Consider the following 23,575-nt stretch of genomic DNA (forward strand, 5'->3'; position numbering starts at 1 on the left):
AACTTGGCACACTTATCCCAAATGACAAACTTTACACGCTGCAACTGTTTGGGGGAGAATGGGCCAAGGATTATGGGATTTGCAGTTCCTTCACCCACTTCACCTACCATAGACCACTGCGACACCCACAAATGACGGAACAGGACCAAACTTGACCCACATAACCCCCATGAGGCTCTTTATGGCCTGGTGCCATTTGGCCCACGGATTATGGGATTTGCAGTACTTTCAAATCCTTCCTCTCCCACAGACCACTTTTACTCTAACCAATGTTGGATCGGGGCCAAACTTGGCACACATATCCCACATGACCCACTTTATGTCCTGGTGCGGTATGGGGGAGGATGGACCATAGATGATGGGATTTGCAGTACTTTCTAATGCTTCAACTCTAACAGACCACTGTGATGTAAAGCAGTAATTGAACTGAACCAACTTTGGCACACAGAACCTGCATAAGTTCCTTTACATTCTGGTGCAAATTGGGGGAGGTCATACCTAGGATGATGGGACTTACAGTACCTTCACTCACTTCTTGGAACCACTGCAATTGACACTAATGACAGAATTGGACCAAACTTTGCACACATATCCCAAATGACAGGCTTTACATGCTGCAGCACTTTGAAGGAGAAGGGACCAAGGATTCTGGGATTTGCAGTACTTTCAAACATTTTGTCTCCCACAGACCACTGTTACTCTCACAAATGATGGATCAGGACCAAACTTGACAGACATACCTCCCTTGACCCACTTTATGTACTGGTGTAGTTTGTGGGAGGACATACCAGGGATAATGGGACTTGCAGTACCTTCACTCATTTCCTGAGACCACTGCAACTGCCACAAATGACTCATCAACACCACACTTGGTACACAGACCACTCATGACCCGCCCTACATCCTGGTGCAGTTTCAAAGTGTTTGGACCATGGATGATGGGACCTGCAGTATCTTCACTCACTTCCTGAGAGCACTACAACCCCCAACAATGACTGATCAAAACCAAACTTGCAACATAGAGCCCCCATGACCTTCTCTACATCCTGACGCTGATTAGAGGGGCATGGAGTGTGTATGAAGGGACTTGCATATGGGAGTTGTAGTTCACCCACACTCACAGAATCCAGCTGACATCGAGACTACACTTCAAACACAGGCAAACAATGCCTTTCTCAAATGACCCGGGCACCGCTGGGGCCCCAAACTAGTATAAAATAAGCAGAAAATGGGCAGCTTGGGAATAGCAAGGGTAGAGGAATAGTGTGCTGCTGTTACATGACTATGTTGCAGAGCCAACAAAGTACTAAATGTACATTGGTCCCATTATGCATCAGACACCCATGCACATCAGGCACTTTCCTAGTGTCCCATTACACTTCTTCACAAATTTGTAACTGTATTTCTTAGTGCCTCTTCTACATAGCTAGGTATACACAAAGTTAAGTAAAAGGCCATACAGCAATGCTTCTCAACCTGTGGGTCCCCAGGTATTTTGGCCTACAACTCCCAGAAATCCCACCCAGTTTACCAGCTGTTAGGATTTCTGGGAGCTGAAGGCCAAAACATCTGAGGACTCACCAGTTGAGAACCACTGACATAGAGTATTCCAACAAACAGTTTTAGCATTAGTATTTGACTAGTATGCAGATTGTTCTGGGAGCTTTGTCAATTGAAAAATGGAATTAAAAATCTACAAACAAACTATGATTCAAGCTAATTGAATATGGTGGGACTTGTTGATAATCCTAAACAGGAGATAGGCAGGGACAACAATATAGTCAACTCCTGGACACAATATCTCCTATAATTAAATGGACATGTTTTATTCTTTTTAAAAAGTGTTTACTTTCTTTGGACAAGGGTGTGAATCATATGGAGCTACAAATGTTGTTGAAGCCAACATTCCTCAACATTGGTTATGCTGGTTAAGGATTCTCAGTCCAACCCCATCTGGAGGAAGTACATGTTTCCAACCCCATGCTTTAGAATATTAGAACAGACTATCAAAATAAAAATAGATATCACATTTTTGAATCCTTTGTTTCATGGGTCACTAGATATTAAAAGCAGATCAGATGATTTGATAGAACCTCTACTGCTCCAAAACATGTGTCAAATCCTACATCTTTGAATAATTAAAATATTTTATTTTATCCTATGTCAAACACATATGCATCATGGACAAGTTCCAAATGCATACCCTATGACTGTTCTGACATAGCAGGAACAGTCCCATGCAATCCTATGTTGTCTGGTTTTTTCACCTGCTTTAAAAACAATCTAGTTTTTCTCTCTTCCCACTGTATCCTTTTGCCCTTGGCTTACTATAGTTGCTACAGATAAGAGTTAAAAGTGAGAAGAGAAAAGGAAGTGGAATTTTGTCCTTCACACTAGGCTTACAAAAGTAAACTGTTGCATCTTTCCACTCTGCTCTGCATTTATCTTCCAGTTAGAATGTAGACCAATATCCTTATCCTATCTTTATCCTACCTGCCTAAATAAAAAAGGAGCAATATCTTCATTTCACCATTATTTGGGAACAAATCCTTTAGCTCAAAATTTTACCTTAATTTCCACACAGATAACTATGAAGTGCAGAGAAATGCAGGACAGACTGCGCTTTCAGGAGTCAAGTGCTATCCAACTCCCAACAGAAGAAGCCGGGTGGAAGCAGGGAAAGGATGTGGGATGGCTATCATCCCTGAACATGGAAAGGGCAGGGAACGAAAGAAGACAGTTCCCTCTGCTTTTCCCCACTTTCATGTGATGAGGTCCCAAGACATTCCAAAAAAATAGAATTAAAGCTCTGAATTATCCAGCAAAGATTCAGTCCACTTGCAGATATTTATATTTAACATGTAACAGGTCCCAAGTTTGATCTCTCCTCCCCCTCCCCCACCATTGCTTCTAAGGGCAGTTGGTGTAGAAAGGCCAATTTTCTTTCCTCTTGGACTTTAGGGGTTATGCAGAAATATTTGGGGGATGGGTTGTTGGGAGTTGTCAAATATCCATATCTGGTTGGGGGGAATAAGCATTTCTTAATTGTAATTATCATAGAGGGAAATTGCAACCTATTTAAAAGGTGCGTTGCTCTTGTAAGTTTTTGGGGCAGGCAATTCTCCCTCTCTTTTATTGACCAAAATAGTATGGGAGGCCCTGGAGGAGTCAAACCTCACTAAAATGATCTTGGAAACCACATGTAGCCCTACAATGATTCCCTGTCCATCCCTGGTGTTGAAGAAGAGTTGGACAAATAGCCTGGACTTGGTTAAAAAAAAAACTCTTCCCCTCATTCCGGATAGAGGCCCCTTGAGAAGTTGATAACCCTTAGATGACATTAACTACACTCAAGTGTTGTTACTCATTACTCAAAAGCTTACATCCTTAATTATCTTTTTGGAGAGTTTTTAACTCCCAAAAATGCAAACAGGAAAGCACTTTATCACAAAAGAAAGCCACTTCTCAGTCTTTAAAGGCCAATTGATCAAAGGCTTAATGCTACTACTGGATGCTGGACTTGCAGCTCCCCACTCCCAACTCCATCAAACTAAAACCTCATAAGATTGGCCTTTTGCTTGAGTGATGTTATTATTCCTAGTCTTCATTTCCTATTTGTTATGATTCTTTTCTTCTTATGTTATTCTACAAGAATTCTTATGCTCATTCCAAAGTGTTAGAACAGGATGCAATTAAGTACAATTAACAATGGGAGTTAGATGGTCAACTGTTAAGAACTGGCCCAGATAAGGCTTTACACAGCAAACTGCAATGATAGGAATGCATTATGTACAAGATGTATCTGAAACATAAATGAATTTTGTATTTAGATTTGGAACCCATCTCTAAGAAATCTCATTATGTACATATACACAAACATAATTATTCCAAAATCCAAAAAATATCCAAGAAGTAATACTGTTGAACATTATGTTGAACAAGGTGGGACTTACTTCCATATCACGAAAGATAACTATATTACATTCTAGGTTTTATTCTCATCATTCACTTTTTGTAACCTGAAGACAAACAGTTTACTAATCTTCACAGTTGTTATAGAAACCACAGAACTGAAATCTTTATGTAACCCAATAAACTGAATTCTTATGCTTTTGTTTGCATTTGATTTTTAGGCAAAATGCAAATATTTGTGTATGCTGGGCTTGGTCCCAATGTAAGCCGCCATGAGTCCCTTCCGGAAGATGGCAACAGGTTATAAGAATAAAGTTGTTGTTTGTTGTTGTTGTTGTTATTGTTATTATTATTATTATTCATACAGATTCAGTTGGTGCACTCCTAATGGATTGGAAAAGGGAAATAAGGGAGAAAGTTATTCATTTTGTATTTGAACCTACAATAGTATCTTTTCAAATCATTAATAAAAACAGTTATCCTTTGATATTAATCTTTAACTAGTTTTAGAAAGACAATTTTCCTGTTAAAATATTACAGTAAGAGAAAATGGGCAAATATATATACATATTATATGTTAGTTACAGTAGTGTACAAAAATACATTGAGGAAAACTATTTGCATATTAAGACATTTATACATGAAAGTAGTGTATATTTAAAGAGAAAAACAAGTAAAATGCACTGTTTCATTAAAACACACACAGATGTACAGTGATACAGAAAAGTGATGAAATCAAAAACTACCAAATAGATGCCTGTCAATGGGAACAAGTGGAGTGTCACAGAAAACCAGACTCAGCAACCATAAGAACATGAGCTTACAAGCAAAGAAGAAAAATAGAGATGAGCAGCACCCACTAGGAGAATGAAATCTGAATAAGATATAAATAAAATGAATGGTGAATCTTCTATGACAGAAGCATAGTTTTACATAAAACACATTATTTAAACCTCAAAGCAAAACCAATCAAACTCAATATAACAGACAACCTTTTAAGAAGTCTGCTTCTAGGAACAGAAATTGTAAATCACTGTCACAGGAATTTCTTCCCATCAGCTCTGCTCAGACAACATTCCAGCCCTCAGGTAAACGTTGAAAACAAGGACCTCTAACCACTTCACCAAAACAAAGTAACCGGTTGTCAGGACTGACAGGTTTTGCCCACTGTACTTTATAGGAATCTGTAGCCAGGGGTGTTATTTTAAGAGATGAGCAAATGGGGAAACCCCATGGCCTAGCCAATAAAATATGAACTTAAGGTGCAATGAAGCACTCATAAATATGACGCCGAACAAGGGAAATCATTGTTTCGACTGACCTCCTTTTTTGCTTCTCTTCTGATCTCAGCCTCTCTGTGTGCGTCATGGCAGCCCTCTTCCTTTAACCTGTGGTTTTCAGAAAGGGAGCTGCTATGTTATTTATGGCCAGAAGCATTAGTCGTTGCTCTGTGTGCTCCCCTGTACACACACATACTAGGCAGGATGGGGTCTTTCTGTGTGTGTTTTACTTTGCCAAGATGAAAGAGTTCGCCTCTGGAACTGAGATGGTTACTGTACTGTAAAGAGGTCTGGGCAATTCATGTCCCTCCCTTCTCTTGCAAAGTCGTATGGCAAGCTAAATGGAAAAGTCCTTCCCTCTGCACCCCACAGCTGAACCCATCCTTTCTTATAGCCATATGGTCAGATTGTGCATATTATACATTGTTTTACCTAATTATTACCTTCTTTTATCCTCCAAACTGAATCTGCCTCAACTAAGCTCTGTTACAGTAGAATCTCACTTATCCAACATAAACGGGCCGGCAGAACGTTGGATAAGCGAATACGTTGGATAATAAGGAGGGATTAAGGAAAAGCCTATTACACATCAAATTAGGTTATGATTTTACAAATTAAGCACCAAAACATGTTTAACAACAATTTTGACAGAAAAAGTAGTTCAATACACAGTAATGCTATGTAGTAATGACTGTATTTACGAATTTAGCACCAAAATATCATGATATATTGAAAACATTGACTACAAAAATGCATTGGATAATCCAGAATGTTGGATAAGTGAGTGTTAAGTGAGACTCTACTGTACTTGCAGGTCAAACCATACAAGTGAGGGCAAGTTTACATGATTGTTAGTTAAAGAGAATTGGCCTGAAGAATTTTCCTGTCAGAAATGAAGTACAAAATATTCCCTCCTCCAATTTCATGGGGCTAACATCTGAGTCTTGCTTTAAAACTTACTATGGGTTATCCCCTACTTCATCTGAAGGCGGCAGGCTATTTTCAGGGTGAAGGGTTGGCACATCTCAGCTGCAAATCTGCCACCTCACTGCCACTTCTTACCCAAGGTCATCTGCTGCCCAAAGCAGTTGCATCATTCTAGCCAAAAAGAGGTTCAGCCCTTGGGAAATTTCACCATAAGCTATGTGTTACACCTCACTGGGACTGGCACAAGAAAAGCAAGAATGACACATGAGCTGCTAAGTACTGGAAACTAACTTCTAATGGTTTTATTGTAACTGTGTCAGGCAGAAGATCATTTGCAAGGATTAGTGGCTGCCAAATTGTTAGAGAAGCAGGCAACAAAAAATAATTACCTTAACCTCAGAGTTCAGAAGTCGATTCCTATGCCCATGTGAAGAGGTACAACATTGCTTTAGTATATTGGAAGGGAAAGCTTAAAACTTGTCATGCTCTCCGCTTAGATGGGAAAAAGGAAGCATTTGATACTGTGCATACACAAGTGTGATTGCTCACATGTGTGCGGAATCAGGAATCTTATGGGTCCTTGAGGGCAAAAAGACTGCTCATCCCTACTCCTGCTATTTCACCATTTCTTCAGCTCAAGTCTTATGTTATAAGGGAAGACAATCTCCCTTCAGTAACGTCACATCTAGTTTGAGGGTCCTCCTGGACTCAGTGCTGATGCTTGATGCTCAGGTATTGGTGGTGGCCGGGAGGACTTTTGCACAGTTAAAATTTGTGGGCCAACTGCAACTGTACCTCAAGAAGTCTGACTTGGCCATGATGGTCCATGCCTTAGTTACCTCCAGATTGGACTATGGCATTGGACTACGGCCCAGAAACTACAATTGGTACAATGATCAGCAACCAGGTTGTTAACTGGAGTGAATTATAGGGAGCAAACACCCCCAACCCCCATTAAAACAGCTCCACTGGCTGTCAATAAGTTTCCGGCCCCAATTCAAGGTGCTGGTTATAACCTTTGAGGCTCCTTCTTTGTAGGCTTTTAAGCAGAAGCTGGATGATCATCTGTCGGGGGTGCTTTGAATGTCATCTTCCTGCTTCTTGGCAGGGGGTTGGACTGGATGGCCCGTGAGATCTCTTCATAGATCATAGAATCATAGAATCATAGAATAGTAGAGTTGGAAGAGACCACATGGGCCATCTAGTCCAACCCCCTGCTAAGAAGCAGGAAATCGCATTCAAAGCACCCCCGACAGATGGCCATCCAGCCTCTGCTTAAAAGCCTCCAAGGAAGGAGCCTCCACCACGGCCCCGGGGAGAGAGTTCCACTGTCGAACAGCTCTCACAGTGAGGAAGTTCTTCCTGATGTTCAGGTGGAATCTCCTTTCCTGTAGTTTGAAGTCATTGTTCCGTGTCCTAGTCTGCAGGGCAGCAGAAAACAAGCTTGCTCCCTCCTCCCTATGACTTCCCCTCACGTATTTGTACATGGCTATCATGTCTCCTCTCAGCCTTCTCTTCTGCAGGCTAAACATGCCCAGCTCTTTAAGCCGCTCCTCATAGGGCTTGTTCTCCAGACCCTTAATCATTTTAGTCGCCCTCCTCTGGACGCTTTCCAGCTTGTCAACATCTCCCTTCAACTGTGGTGCCCAAAATTGGACACATTATTCCAGGTGTGGTCTGACCAAGGCAGAATAGAGGGGGAGCATAACTTCCCTGGATCTAGACGCTATTCCCCTGTTGATGCAGGCCAGAATCCCGTTGGCTTTTTTAGCAGCCGCATCACATTGTTGGCTCATGTTTAACTTGTTGTCCACGACAAGTTAAACATGAGCCAACAATGTGATGAGTTCTTCAAACTCTATGATTCTATAAATCCCTAAACAGTTTGAGTCCAGCCTATCTTTGCGATCATATATTCTGTTATGAACCTGCATGAACCTTAAGATCTACTGGAAGGACCTTCTCTCACTCCCACCTCCATCACAAGTGCAGTTGGTGGGGACGAGGGAGAGGGCCATCTCAGTGGTGGTCCCTCGGCTCTGGAACTCCCTCCCCAGAGAGACTAGATTAGCACCCACCCTGGCCACCTTCCGGAAGACCTGAAAACTTGGTTGTTCCAATGTGCCTTTGACTAATTGGTTTAATAATTTGACTTGGACTTTCTAGCCCTACTTAATATCTAGCCTTTACACTTTATCACTAGTCCCATCCCTGTGGTATATTGCACAAGCCCTGGACCGCTCTTTTAACTCTGACCACACGTACTGTGCTCTGCTACTCGTATCAGTTGTTGTTGAGTTCATGTATTTATGATGTTTTACATGCTTTTATGTGGTTAATGCCTTGTAATGCAAATGTATTTTATGGTGATGTATTTTAATTTTTGTCCCACTGGTCTTGGTCCCCATGTAAGCTGTGCCGAGTCCCTTCAGGGAGATGTGGCGGGATATGAGAATAAAGTTGTTGTTTTGTTGTTGTTGTTGTTGTTGTTATGTGTCCATTTTGTATCTGTGTGGTCTACCCTTATGGTTAAAAAGCACACAAAGCAAGCTGCCTGGATTCCACCTTCTACAAACTTCATTACTTTAAACCTCAGCCCCAAACTCAAACTATATTTGATTGACTAAACTTGCTTTAAGAAAAGAAACACAGTTTATAGCACTATACAGTACCTTGGATGCAGGCTTGAGACTCAATAACCCAATGTGGGAAATATCCAGGTTAAAAAAAATCATGGGCATGCCTTGAAGAACATGGACGCTCCTGGGGAACTTCATCTTGGAATAAGGAAAGATATCTAATTTGGAGGATCTCAGCAAAGTCCCAAAAGGGAGAAGAAAGCAAATAAATATCTGTTGTGTTTACATAGGCGGAAAAAATCTCTGTGTTTGTTGATGTTAACTTTTAAAGTCTTAAAATGATTAGAATACCTAATTCAAAAGAGCATTGGAAGGACATTTTAGGGTCCTCTTGGTCCAGTGCAGATCATAATATTTCTGTGAGTATATACAGTAGAGTCTCACTTATCCAACACTCGCTTATCCAACATTCTGGATTATCCAACGCATTTTTGTAGACAATGTTTTCAATACATCATGATATTTTGGTGCTAAATTCGTAAATACAGTAATTACTACATAGCATTGCCATGTATTGAAGTACTTTTTCTGTCAAATTTGTTGTATAACATGATGTTTTGGTGCTTAATTTGTAAAATCATAACCTAATTTGATGTTTAATAGGCATTTCCTTAATCCCTCCTTATTATCCAACATATTCGCTTATCCAACATTCTGCTGGCCCGTTTATGTTGGATAAGTGAGACTCTACTGTAGTCTCCAACATTTCACAGGGTTCATCACTGTGTCTTCACTGTGTCTGGAAGACAGTGAAGACATCTGCCCTTGCGCTTTGCTACTTTGCTGCTGGATTCGCATGCCCAGTGTGGAACACATCTCACCATGCTAAAACAGTGGATGTGGCTCTTAATGAGACATGCTGCATTACCACAGGATGTCTACGCCCTACTCCACTGGATAAATTATACTGTTTAGCTGGTATTGCACCTCCTGACATCCACCAGGAAGTAGCAGCCAATAATGAAAGGATCAAGGCCCATCCCCTGTTCAGATATCAGCCAGCATGCCAACGCCTTAGTCAAGAAATAGTTTTCTAAATAGTTTACTCGCAGGAACACCTCAGCAAGCGAGAGTCTAAAAGTGGCAGGCTAAAACCCAGAACCTCAAGCCATGGCTGATACTGAATGAGAGACTCCCTCCTGGGCACACAGAAAACTGGATGACTTGGAAGGCACTGAACAAACTGAGCTCTGGCACCACAAGATGTAGAGCCAACGTTAAGGAATGGGGGCACAAAGTGGAGTCCACGACATGCGAGTGTGGAGAAGACCACTGACCATCTATTATAATGCAGTGTGAGCCCTGCCACATGGATAATGGAGGACCTTCTTATAGCAACACCAGAGGCACCCCAAGTGGCCAGCTACTGGGCAATTGACATTTAGTATAATGCCAGGTTTTTAAATTTTGTTTGTGTTTTCAAATACATTACAACTGTACCCTCGGTTCGCTTCTGACACAATAAATAAATAAATAAATAAATAAATACAGGGCTCATGGGGTGAAGCAACATCAGAATGTGGTCAAGACTGTGAACGTCAATTAATCAGGAAGACACACAAGCTAGAAGAGCCTGCAGCAGCCTGTTTTGCCTGTGCCTACAAGGGAGGGCAAGATTTTGCCCCTTCCTTTCCTTTCCATTCCTTTCCTTTCATCTCCTCTCCACTGAATTAAATGAGAGAAAACTGCTTTTGCACTTTAAACTCAATTTGTGGCAGTGGAATTAAGCTGTGGACAAAGGGGGGAAGTGTGAAGAGGAGAGGAAAAACTGGGACACTGGCAGAAGATCAATAGTGCTTCCTTATAAACAACTATGGTCCTCTTTCTAATGATAACAGTCAATGTATGATAAACACTAATCACACAACACCCTATTAAGCAATGCAGTAATGTCCTGGAAGCCTTTCAGAGTTAGTGCCAAGAAGGGGCAGATAATAAAAGGAAGAACAGACAGGCCCTGTAGCGTAGGAAAAGCCATCCATCCATCCCAACTGCTTCTTCCTTGACTTGGCAGGAAGAGGAGAGCAGCCAGGATCTGATAGACCCACTATCATCTCACTTTCCTTTGTTTGTTTTGGGGGAGGGTGAAAGCCCCCTTTTCCATCTATATATATAAAAGAGTAATGAAATTTCGGCCTAGGACAAAACAACAAAACTACACATTCCAGAAACACTAAACTTGACAGCACAACCCCTCATCCATGCCTCTACGTTCATACAACAAAAAGAAAAGAAAAATAAAGTCCTAATTAGAGGGAGAGGAATAATTGCTTTCATCCAATTGCTGCCAGTTAGAAGGCTAAGCTCTGCCCACTTGGTCTCCTAGCAACCCACTCAGCCCTGGGGACAGGCAGAGTTAGGCCTCACTTAGGCCTCTCCCACACTGCCTATAAAATACAGATGATCAGATTTTAACTGGATTACAGTATATGGCAGTGTAGACTCAAGGCCCTTTCACACAGCTATGTTACCCATTTATGATCTTATATTATATGTTTTGAACTGCCATATAATCCACTTCAGTGTGCATTTTATACAACTGTGTAGACGGGGCCTCATATAATCCAGTTCTAAGCAGATAATATCACATTATAAATATAATATGTAATAATTACTGTGATATAATAATACAGAACAATATAATCTCTAAAATCAGGACAGTAAATAAAGAACAACACTCTAAAGGCATAAGCCACAGTAACGCGTGGCTGGGCAAAGCTAGTGGTTTTATAAATAACGTAAGCTTAAAGCAAAGCTATTCGCAATTATGAACTGCTTGTTTAAAGAGCCATGTAAAATGATGGAACTATGTAAATAAATAAATAAATAAATAAATAAATAAATAGATGATGATGCTTGATGATACTCTTTGGTGGAGCAATTGGTTAGAAACATAGAGCAGAAAACTATATTGGGACTGTCTCCCTCTAGCTTTCCTCTGCGCACAACTATTTTTTCTCCCCTTTCAGCTTTACTTAAAGCACGTTTGTTAAGGTAATTATAAATAGGCTCAGCGGCTTTACCAGTGCTTGGCAGGGTGCTGAGTATGAAGTCAAGGAAAAGGGCAGGAAATATGTGAGAAATGGCAGCAAAGACAAGTAGCAGTTAGCTGTCTTTCAAAGCCCCAGGGGATTTCTGGTGGTTCTTATTAACAGCTTTAAAAGTGCCTCATGCAATTTTTAGTTCAAAAGAAAAGACTGAAGCAAGAGAAGAAGAAAATGCAGGGCAGGATGTTAATGATTATTTCTACAATGAGGAATATTATGGGAGTTGATATCAAGAATATGTTCTTATGAGAGATTCAGGACACAGCACTCAGGAAACTCAGCTGTAAAAAGAAAGGCTGGATCTATGCTGACGTATAATGCAGTTTGAACAGCATTATATGGTCACTGTAGATCCATATAATAAAGTTTAGCACAGTTAAAACTGCATTATATGGGTATACACTGATCACAAAATGCAATTAAAACTGCATTATACGTCAGTTTAGATTCAGGCATTGTGATGATCACTGGTTTACAACAGGTAAGGCATATTCATGAAAGATGGCTCTTGCAGTAGTTATTAACAGAATTATTTGGGGAAATTGTTTTTGTTAGTGCCTACACTATCTGGGGTATTGTGGGAGATATAATCTCTCCCCAAAAGTGATTGTTTGGAACTGTATTTATTAGTCATGGAAATTTAACAGAAGCTCCACATTTGCAGATCATACAACAGTGGACACAGATTACAGCTTCTTAGGACCTTATCACATGAGTAGGGGTAAAGTGGGAGACAGTTGGGAAAATCATGGGGCAATCATGGGTCCCCGGAGGGAAACATCAGGCTCTGTTATCTCTCCTCGGTGCCTGTGGTCTCCCTTCTGATGATGTTTCCGCATCTGTCCCTGCTTCCTCTTTGGGTCCTCTGTTTTTTGGTATGAGGAGTTGGGTGTACACCCAACTCTTCTGGGCTCCATTTATCTGCACTGCCAGCACGCTGCTGGCACAGAGCCCCACAGATTCCCATCAGAAGTAACCCTGTGTCATATGATGAGCTCCAGGAGACTCTGTGCTGGCAGCATGCCAGCAGTGCAAAGGAGCAAGGAGAAGATGCTTTTCGGCCTCAATGTGGTGAGGTCCCTACTCTGCCCCTAAGATTCTGCAGATACCAGAGCTCATCATTTCACCATAGTATGATCCTCCCAGGCAATTTATGCAGTCTTAGTTCCTGGATCAAGATGTGACAACATCATCATTATTATTATTATTATTATTATTATTATTATTATTATTATTATTATTATTATGCAAAGAAAAAGCCTAAGTTCACCAATCACAAGATTTCAAATTTATTCATGAATAAAATGAAGGATCTCATTCATATATATGCTCATAACCATTTTGTTTTAGGTTGGTGACCTCAAGTTCAAAGATACAGTATTTCCATTAAATCTAATAAAATGACTAGGAATCCCCCATGGAGATAAAATTAATAATCATGGTTTCAATTTGAAGTTAATAATTCAGTTGTGCTTACTCAGTGCTGCACAAAGGGGAATGGATTAGGGAAAGTACGTAGTGGAAGAATAATCAGTTCTAAGCTCTGCCCAGCTTGCACCTGTCATGCCACTAAAGCAGTGGTTTTCAACCTGTGGGTCCCCAAATGTTTTGACCTTCAGCTCCCAGAAATCCTAACAGCTGGTAAACTGGCTGGAAATTCTGGGAGTTGTAGGCCAAAACACCTGGGGACCCACAGGTTGAGAACCACTGCACTAGAGAGAGAAGAAGGAGCAGGCACAACTCCATTACACCTAGGCCTAGAAACAGATAAAAGTACACACTACCTCAATGCCAACTGGCACTGCCTTGGCCTCAAAGAGAGAGAAGAAGCAGGCACAGCCCCTTCTTGCCTAGGCCCAGAACAAAGGCCCACTTTCCATCCCAATTGCTACTTCCGTAGCCTCCAATAGAGACAAGAACAGCCACCATGCCCTTTTCCTTGTTTGTTATGTCTTATTTAGACTGTGAGCCTGAAAAAAGGAATCCATCAGTATGAGCCACTTTGAAAGCTTTTATGGTTGAAAAGTGGAGTATAAATGTTCTAAATAAATAAATAGGTCTGGGACAGATATTTCCTCCCTTCTCAACAAAGTACTTTCTCTACTGGCATAATTTCTTTCCTTTTTTGGAGGATGTGCTAGTGAATAATGGAGCTTTGGATCCTACAGGTCTAGCACTTCCCTTGGTCAAACAACAGCCCTTGTTTTCATTGTCTCCTTGTTTTATTTTGTAATGGATATTATTTATTGTATTGCTTATTGTATTGTGATGTGCTGTTCTTTTATATGCTGTTTACATTGTATTGTTTTGGGCATGGCCCCATGTAAGCCGCCCCAAGTCCCCATTGGGGAGATGGTGGCGGGGTATAAATAAAGTATTATTATTATTATTATTATTATTATTATTATTATTATTATTATTATCTGACATCAAAATGAGGCCATCAATGACTGGCATCCCTTTTCAGCTGCAGGCCTTCATTCTGTAGATAAAGTCCAAATAATATTCTGACCTCCTAGGACAATGGTTCTCAACCTATGGTTTCCCAGGTATTTTGACCTACAACTCCCAGAAATCCTTGCCAGTTTACCAGCTGTTAGAATTTCTGGGAGTTGAAGGCCAAAATATCTGGGGACACACAAATTGAGAACCACTGCTGTAGTGCTATGATGGGTGCAAGCTGGGCAGAGCTTAGATCTGATTAATCTTCCACTACGTACTTTTCCTAATCCCATTCCCATTTGTAAAGCATTATTTGACCCTGATGTACAAACAGAAACATCCATGAAGGGACTGTTCACGTTTTTTTTAAAAAAAAACAACCCATTAATTCTTCATAACAGGGTCTTCCAGTTAGTGGGGTGGGGTCAGTTCTGGTTGTAACATGTTCACGGTATTCTTATCCCCTTTGAATTCATGCATTAATTTTGTTTGGCTTATTTGGTATTCAGAAATTTTCCAAACATGTTTCAGATTGACATTGATGATGTATTATCCTTTTTAAAAAACAGGATAGTATAAAAGGTATGAGATAATATTTAAATTAATATGTAGAAAGTATTCTTTTTGAAATTTAATGAATGCTTAGAGTAGAGAAGAAGATAATGCACAAATCCAATGCAGATGAAACTAAGCCCTCAACTTCACATATGACACAATAGCCAAGTGTGCAGAGGTAGTCCTGATGACAGGAAACATGTAAGGCCTGCCAGATAAGAATTTCTTGAGGTGGTACCCAAAATAGTTGATGGATTGAGACCAAAGCATTTGCACGGTCTTTCTTTTGATCCCATGAATCACTGCACTAAGTTGAGTGATTCTGAGAACAAACATGTGGATTTGTATAGCATAACAGACAGAGAGAGACAGACCCTTTAAATTATAGGATTTTTTTTAATGCAGAGGAGTCTTTTCGATCCTTTTAAGTCTACCTGGCTTATTTTCATGGATTCTGATTTGCTTCTTTCATTACTTTTGCAAGTGGGAAGCAAATAGATTCATTGTAAAGGTTTTTTTTTAAGTTTCTTCTTTTTTATATTGAAACACTTCAAATAGACAGCTAGTGGGGTGAGGATAATTAAAACACTGCTATAAAATTGGGGGGGGGGGGACAACTTTTCCCACGGATGAATACTGCTGCAGGGCTACTATGGCCCCTTCCACACAGCTGTATAAAATCCACATTGAACTGGATTATATGTGTGGACGTAGATAATCCAGTTCAAAGCAGATATTGTAAATTATCTGCCTTGATATTCTGGGTTATATGGCTGTGTGAAAGAGTCCTATGAAGACTGCTTCTGCTTGGGCCACAATGAAGAGGTACTGTAGCATATTTTCGATACGATACCATACTGTGAGAGCATCTGCAACAGCTATCTTTTGTAGGTTGTTGACCCCAGCTTTCAAAAGAGAAGTCAAATAATGATGCAGCTCCTTCTCTTTGCATCTCTCATTACTGGCAGATGGTAAAAAAGAAACAAGAACTCCTTGCTCAAAGGGTTCCAGATCATGGCAATGAACCATCTCCAGGGAAATGGGTCTTGAAGTGTTTAACAGACTCCCAATGATGGCCTGGTGGTACAAATTACAACTCCATCCTAATGGCGTTATACTCTTGTATAAGTTGGCCTCATGTCAAGGGCAGGTTTGGAAGCCAAAACTGTGGGTTTTTGATATGATCTGTGGAGTGTTACTCCACGGAAATGGAGAAGCACCAGGACAACCTCAGGGCATAAGTTACCCATGGTCACCTCCATTTTCCCTCTGAAGGCATTCAAAAAGGCCAGAAGCGGCACCAAAATGGAGAGAGTAGATGGAATTGGTGCTTTTTTAGGTTCTCCTGAGATAGACTCAGCTCTTGCCTTTTGCCACTCTGTTCAGATATTGTTCCTTTTAAAACAGTTATGCTATGGGACATACATTGACTCATGGATAAGTCAATCCAAGATTGCTTTTTTTTTACTATTTCTAGACATACTATACATGAGTATATATAGTGCTATATATTTCCTATGGTCTACAGAGCTACAGATTTCAGTTAAGAAGAAAAGCCAGGAAAACAATCAGCGAATCACACCCCATCCCTAGAAAGTAATTTTATATGTTATAGCTTTCCTCACATAACAAATACTTCACTGCCCACCATTTGATGTCTTAAGAGCCAGGGATTTTTGTCACAGAAGTCTTTGTGTGGGAGCAGGCATGCTGATTCATAATATTGCACACCACATGGGTTTCCAGGAAACAAATGAGTTGCATTAACCAAAGAACTTTTATGGATCATTTTAATCGCAATCTGTGGCTCTCATAGCTTGTTTTGTTTTCCTAGTAAAAATGTATTGTATGCAACCCACAGCTTCCCACCCAAAGTCTGTGTTTAGTCTGAAAAAGTTAATGACAAAGAATAAATACGGGGACCTCCATTGATCTCTCCCCCTTAATACTAAAAATATTACTAATTCTGTACCTTTTTACATATACACATGCATGTTCATTTACTGTGTGTTTCTAACAATCTGGAACTTTATGCTCTCCAGGATTATTGGTCATTCCTTTCATATTTTTGGCAAAAGAAAATGTTGGATATCTTCTCAAATTCACAAAAGGAAAAAGTATTGTTTTCAAAATACTTTTGGGTAGCATCTCTGAATAGTTAGGGTGTTACTAGATAATTACATCCTATATAATACTCACAAAATATGTTCTTTTCTAAGAAAAATAAATACATTGTATTACTGTGCATTATGTTTTCCATATCACATTTTCAAAATCTATGCTCAAAGCTACATTTCAAATCTCTTTGTGCTTGTACAGTAGAGTCTCACTTATCCAAGCTAAACGGGCCGGCAGAATCTTGGATAAGCAAATATCTTGGATAATAAGGAGGGATTAAGGAAAAGCCTATTAAACATCAAATTAGGTTATGATTTTACAAACTGAGCACCAAAACATCATGTTCTACAACAAATTTGACAGAAAAAGTAGTTCAATACGCAGTAATGTTTTGCTGTAATTACTGCATTTACGAATTTAGCACCAAAATATCACGATATATTGAAAACATGGACAACAAAAATGACTTGGATTATCCAGAAGCTTGGATAAGTGAGGCTTGGATAAGTGAGACTCTACTGTATTTCTTATTTTATCCATAGTCTAGAGGCAATATGGATCAGGCATTGCAGATTTAAAAAGGATCTTCTCTCATTTATCTCAGCTTCATTCATTGAGTTTTCACAAGATTACAAAGTCCATAGCCATTCTTTTTCTTCCCTGCAAACTGATTTGTGAAAGAAGCAAAATGAGAAGACATGAATTGAAATTGAAATGATATAAACATGGAGAACATGCATATTCAAGGAACATGTCTCTGTTCATTGGGGTTTTCTCCTACAATGAACAAAGAATACCAATTTCATTAGTAATACCAATGACATAAAAGTGACTGCTTCCACGAAAGAATTCAATGAATCACTCATTCAGATAAGGGAATCCTGTTAATCTAAAAAAATAGACACCACATGCCCGGGTCAAAAGCTCTTGCAAACTGCCATTCACTTAGAGAAAATGAAACTAAAATCAGAAGCTCTTGTTATCCAGCTGTTTTGCTATTTCGGTAACAAAAATAAGCATTTAACAATCTGACTATAATAAAATAACATTTTCTCATTTTTCACTTCCTCCAGCTTTGAAATATACAGTACAGTCTCACTTATCCAACATAAACGGGCCGGCAGAACGTTGGATAAGCGAATATGTTGGATAATAAGGAGGAGTTAAGGAAAGGCCTATTAAACATCAAATTAGGTTATGATTTTACAAATTAAGCACCAAAACATCATTTTATACAACAAATTTGACAGAAAAAGTAGTTCAGTATGCAGTAATTCTATGTAGTAACAAATTTAGCACCAAAATATCACGATGTATTGAAAACATTGACTACAAAAATGCGTTGGATAATCCAGAACGTTGGATAAGCGAATGTTGGATAAGTGAGACTCTACTGTATATACTATTCCCATGGAGGCATGGATAAAGCAAGAATGAATGAAGGTGCTTAGCTGAGGATAAGTGTGAGATCATACACCTCTCTACAAAATTTCAATGAACCACTGGAACAAGACACCCAGCATTATTACTCTGCAACCTACTTTGACATGACCCACCCTTGTAGAAATATTATGCAAGGCCCATTGAAATGAACATAATTATAGAGAAAACATTCCTAAATTATATTATAGTAGGCAATGATTTATTTGTAAATTGAAATTAAACTAATTTTCTCCCACCCCAAATTTTTAACTGGCGCTTTTTAAAGCAAGCTTTTGTAGCCAAAATAGTTCCAAAATATTAATCTAAAAAGCATTATTGTTTCCAGTGAAAATACATGACACCCCAGAAAGCAATTTCTAATACACATCAAAGTAGGGGCGGGGCGGTCATCATTGCACAAAAAAATTCTGAAATTCAAATTTGAAAAGCCAGCATACAGAATATTTCCCCAAACAATTTATAAAGCAATGGGCAATCCTGATTCACTCACTAAGCCGTGGCAGCCATACTCTGTGATAGATGAGAAGCCCATTGAAGAGCAAAAGGAGGCATTTTTTAAAAAAGTGCTGCAAGCTCTCTTTAAAAAAAAAACCTCCCATATTAAAAGTATTGAATGTGGAATTTACCTACTTTGGGCTGCAAACCTATCAGTAGGAATAAGTCCACAAAATGTGATAAGCATTTGACTGCATTGTATAATAAATGAGATACTTTGGCTATTATTTAAGAAAAAAAGGATTTGAGGCTTTCAGAATTGGAGTAAATGTCCCTTTGCTTAGAATACCATTATTTTGAGCAGTAGTAAAAGTAATTGAAATCTTAATTTCAGGAGGGTTTGTTTTCCCTGTTAACAGCACACATGGTTCTATAACTGCCTCTCAGGCATTTTAGGGTTTATTAGCAAATCAAGGGAACATTATCAAAACTTATTCTACCAGAATCATTATTACGACTCAAGCAGCCTCCTGTATCCCTAAAGAAAGTTTCCCCCTTTTAATTCCCAGGTCCCAAAAGAATAATTTTATTACCTCAAGCTCACAGTAAATAGCATTTCTAGGACTTAACACTTCACATGTGTTATTTTTAGGATATGAATTTTAAGCAGTTGCAATGGGCAAGTGCCATGATTTATGCAAATTCTTTATCACCTCGGAGGAGATTAATATATTGTAATTTGATAATAGTCCCCCACTTTAACACATCCAAGGCCAGCTTCAAAAAAAGAGCAATGTAATTGCCTCTGACTGAAAGTTCAGATCTTAAGCAACTTCAGCTATGTTCAGCTATAATAAAACAATTATTTCAGAGTTAGAATTAGAGGTCTCAGAACTGTATATTTTACATTTCTATTGGTAATACAGATTGCCTTTGTTTGTAAGATAAATAACAGAAATGTTTGTCTGAATTTGCAACACACATCACATATCTACTGAAAAATCCCCTCCAATTGTTGTCTGATTTTGTTACATGGCAATTATTTCAGAATAGTCCTTATTTCAATTCAACTATTTAATCAGCCTAGAAGAAGTAGGCTGGTTAAAAATAAGTGTTGCAAAATGAAGAAATCTTAAAAATCACAATTACATAAAATATACAGTTGCAAAGGGCCCCTGAATTTGATTTTGATGCAAGCACTCAGAGACCAAAATTATATATTTTATAGTTCATATAAACCAAATATAGCCAGGCAGTTAACATAGAAAGCTCAACATTTCAATAATACATATATACTTTAACCAGAAGAAAGGCCCTCTATGTGGTATAAAACACTTCCTTTTGATTGTAAATATAACTGTGTTTTAAACATCATTCACTGTTATTGCTTGTACTTTCGTAACTTTAAAAATAAGACAGAAACAGGGATGTTACATTGGTAGAAGGCAAAAAATGATTGATAAAAAATAACATAATTTCCAAGGCTAAACTTGAATCAGTTGAATGAATTCTGCATTTTGTTACCAAATTAATTCAATGGCCCTTGAAAACGTATTGGGGGGGGGGGGGGAATAGGCATTTTTAAGAGCAAGTCAATTTAATTTTCTCATTTAAACTAAAAGAAACTGACAGTGAGCAAAGTTCACTGTTTCAGCTTTTCTGCATCAAGCATACCTGTCAAAATGTGGAACTATGAGTAAAATTTTAATCTTTTTCAGAATCCAGGACTTCAATAAGTGTGAATTTAAATATATACACATGTGTGTATACACATACATTCACACAACAACAACAACAACAACAACAACAACAACAACAACAACGGGGAGAATAATGGTGAGATAACATTTGGAAATGAGAAATGAAACCTTCAAAAATTCTGCTGAAAATCAAACACTGCAATATATTTAAGCATACTAGATATGTGACTTTTTTCACTAAGGATACAAATAGGCTTCTGCTACCAAATAATTACCAAAATTTTATTATACTTCTGGAGTTTAAAACATTCTTCTCTAATACTCTAAGTGTTGAAGTATATTCACTTAAAGAACCCAATATTTTGTTATTGTCAAAGGAAATTAAAAAGTCACACTTCTGAACACACAGTCCAAAAAGTAGCACAATTCTTAACTAATGGTTAAGAAAGTATTCTAGTAGTAAGCAATAATCGCATCTTGTACAGCTGATCTACGAAACATACGACTTTAAAAAACCATTTGCTAAAGAACTGATCAGAATTGACTGCAAACCAACATGTGAATGCTACTTCCACAGCAAAAATACCTTCAATGTATAAATACAGATCTCAATAAATTATTAGCAACATCCTTAAAACATTCTTTTCCATTAAAAGCTTGACATGGAACCTATTTTTCCATTATAAGGGGAACCGTAATCCTATTTGTCTCTGAATCATTAAATATGTTCAAAACCAGCAGTAAAGTCTCCAAAGCTCTCTCCATTCATTATGTTTCGATGCTAACATTTTCGGCATTAGCATTTTCCAAGTAGGAAAGGAGGGGAGATTGAGCCCATTTGTTATTCTTAAAATAGACAAAGTAATTCTGCATAAAATCTATGGGTGAACTTTGATAAACGCAAGGCTGTGAAATAACAAAAGAGAACCACTGCATCTCACAAAAGCTAGAAGATTCTTCTCACAAGAAAAACAATAAGAGGGTCAAGATACATTTGAAATCCAATTAACAATACTATCAAAAGCTCACACACACAAGCAGAATGTGTCCCACTCAATAATGTCATAATCGTATCCTAGCAAAGAAGTACAAGTACAGGCTTATATCTCTGTCAGCTATGAAATGTACTCTCCCAAACTATTCTTGTTTTTTGCTTCTTTCACTGCATAACTTTACAGCTTTTAAACTAGACAGTTAGCTCATCCACTGAAGTCTTGTTTCAAGTTGAAAATGAATAATCTACTAACACCCATGTTTAATTATCATCCTTATTATTACTTGTCAAGCATCTTGCCCAAGGCTACGACTTCCTTCACATCAATGAAAGAAGGAAAACAGAAGCCACCAGAGGGGAGGTATAGAAATTGACTTTGAATAAACAGTGTGAGAAACCCTTTTTGACTCCCTACCCGGCCACCTACAGTGCGGCTCCTTTTTTACCATCAGCACAGCTTCACCTTGTTTTATCACCACACATTCCAATTTTGGCTTTACAAGCAGAATTACAGGTCTGACTCCAAGGTTTTCAGACACAGAGGAGGGTTATTATTAAGGTGGGGAGCCAGGGAAGTGAAACATACCTAAATTGACAAAGCTCATGACCATATCTGCATCATTCAGAAAGTTGGTATCATGCAGGCTAGCTAAAGGAGGGTTCCGTGTGGTCAGCTGAGTTGTGCGCGATAAGTGTATCCTCCGAGAGTATCCGTTTGGAGATGCAGGATGTCGCTTCCGAAGCCCTTTGCTCTCTCCACCCAGTGTGGTTCCCTGCAGTGAGTATTCCAGTTCTTCAGTATCTTCTTCATTCGTCATAGCGTTGTAGAGGTCCAGCATGAAAAGTGGTGCTGAAGACGCTTGTTTTCCAGGTGAAAAAGGCCTGGGTCTGTGAGGTAAGCCCAGTATGGAAAGAATTTCTCTCTGGATCTCTCTTCGCTCATGGTTCCGCAATCTCCGGTAAATAAAACTAGAATGGACATGATTGTCTCCTATGCCTCCCTTCGCAGAACTTATTAAAATCCAATAATTCCAGAGAAGGCTCACCACAACTCTGAGCACAGCTTGGTCCATATTTTGCCTTTAATCAAGGATGCAGTGATTATTTTCTTTCTTTCTTTTTTCAGAAAAAGAAAATCCTTTCCCCCCTCGTCTTACTTGTTCTGATCTCTTGTGGAGTCTGGTTGTTTTCCCCGTGGCTGGGGAATGGGGGGGAAAGATGAACTGTGAATTACCTATTCTTCATGTCAACGTTGTCATCTCTGCACACAACATCTTGGTGATCTTATTCCTCCTCTTATTTAAATACCACAGAGATGTGTCAGGCAGGCGCTCTTTCTAAGAAAGCTGAAATTCAGACTTCCAATTTTCCACTGTCATTACAGTTTTTTCTACATGGATGGAGCAGAAGACCAGAACTTGGTTGGTTGATGCAGGCATTCCTGTACAGAGCATCAAATAACCAGATTGGGTGATGGTTATGGGTGTAAGAGATAGTCTTCAATCAAAGTGGCATCCTCAGGGTGATCTTCTCCTCCTGCTGTGGCATCTGATCAATAAACTAACCAATACTCTTTGCCCACCTGATGTCCTTTCCTGTTTCACAGGCTTCTGTCTTGATCTGCAGCCCGGTTGCGTGGCATCTATTTCTCTCAGCAACCAGCTGAGACCACTAACATCTTGAGCACTCTCCTTAAGGTCCAGCCAATCTGAAGCAAGTACCAGGTAGTTAAAAGGACTTTTCCTGCACTCACTCAAAGGGGGAAAGGCCCCTTCTGAAAATTCACCTAGCTTCTTCCAAATGCTTAACTGTTATTTCCACCTCTCGCAGGCAAAAACATAGCAGCTCCCTTCAAGAGAGATCTAAAAGCTAATGTAAGCACAACCCTGCTGGGAGAGAAGAGGCTTCCCTCATTGTAATTTGAAACGGGCAAAGTGTGTGTGTATGTTGGGGGGGGGGGGGGGTGGCTTAACCCTTTTGCTGCCACACAAAGCTAATTTCCTCCTTCTGTTTACAGTCCTATCTCGTAACAGGGGGCAATCCACTCTTCAAAAGAGCTTTGGGATGAAAGGTAACTTATAAT

At 39.3% G+C, this 23,575-nt stretch overlaps 1 protein-coding gene across 1 annotated transcript in view; it reads right to left on the reverse strand.

Annotated features, from left to right (window-relative positions):
- The window catches only part of bmp5 (bone morphogenetic protein 5), an 87,025-nt gene extending 63,657 nt beyond the window's left edge, over positions 1-23,368 (reverse strand). Inside the window, exon 1 of the mRNA XM_003226063.4 lies at positions 22,079-23,368. Coding sequence (XP_003226111.1) covers positions 22,079-22,565 — 487 coding nt within the window. The 5' untranslated portion in view covers positions 22,566-23,368. The remainder of the gene's footprint in view (positions 1-22,078) is intronic.
- Between the last annotated feature and the right edge of the window lie 207 nt (positions 23,369-23,575).

This window comes from Anolis carolinensis, chromosome 1, assembly GCF_035594765.1.
Source record: "Anolis carolinensis isolate JA03-04 chromosome 1, rAnoCar3.1.pri, whole genome shotgun sequence".
NCBI lineage: Eukaryota > Metazoa > Chordata > Lepidosauria > Squamata > Dactyloidae > Anolis > Anolis carolinensis.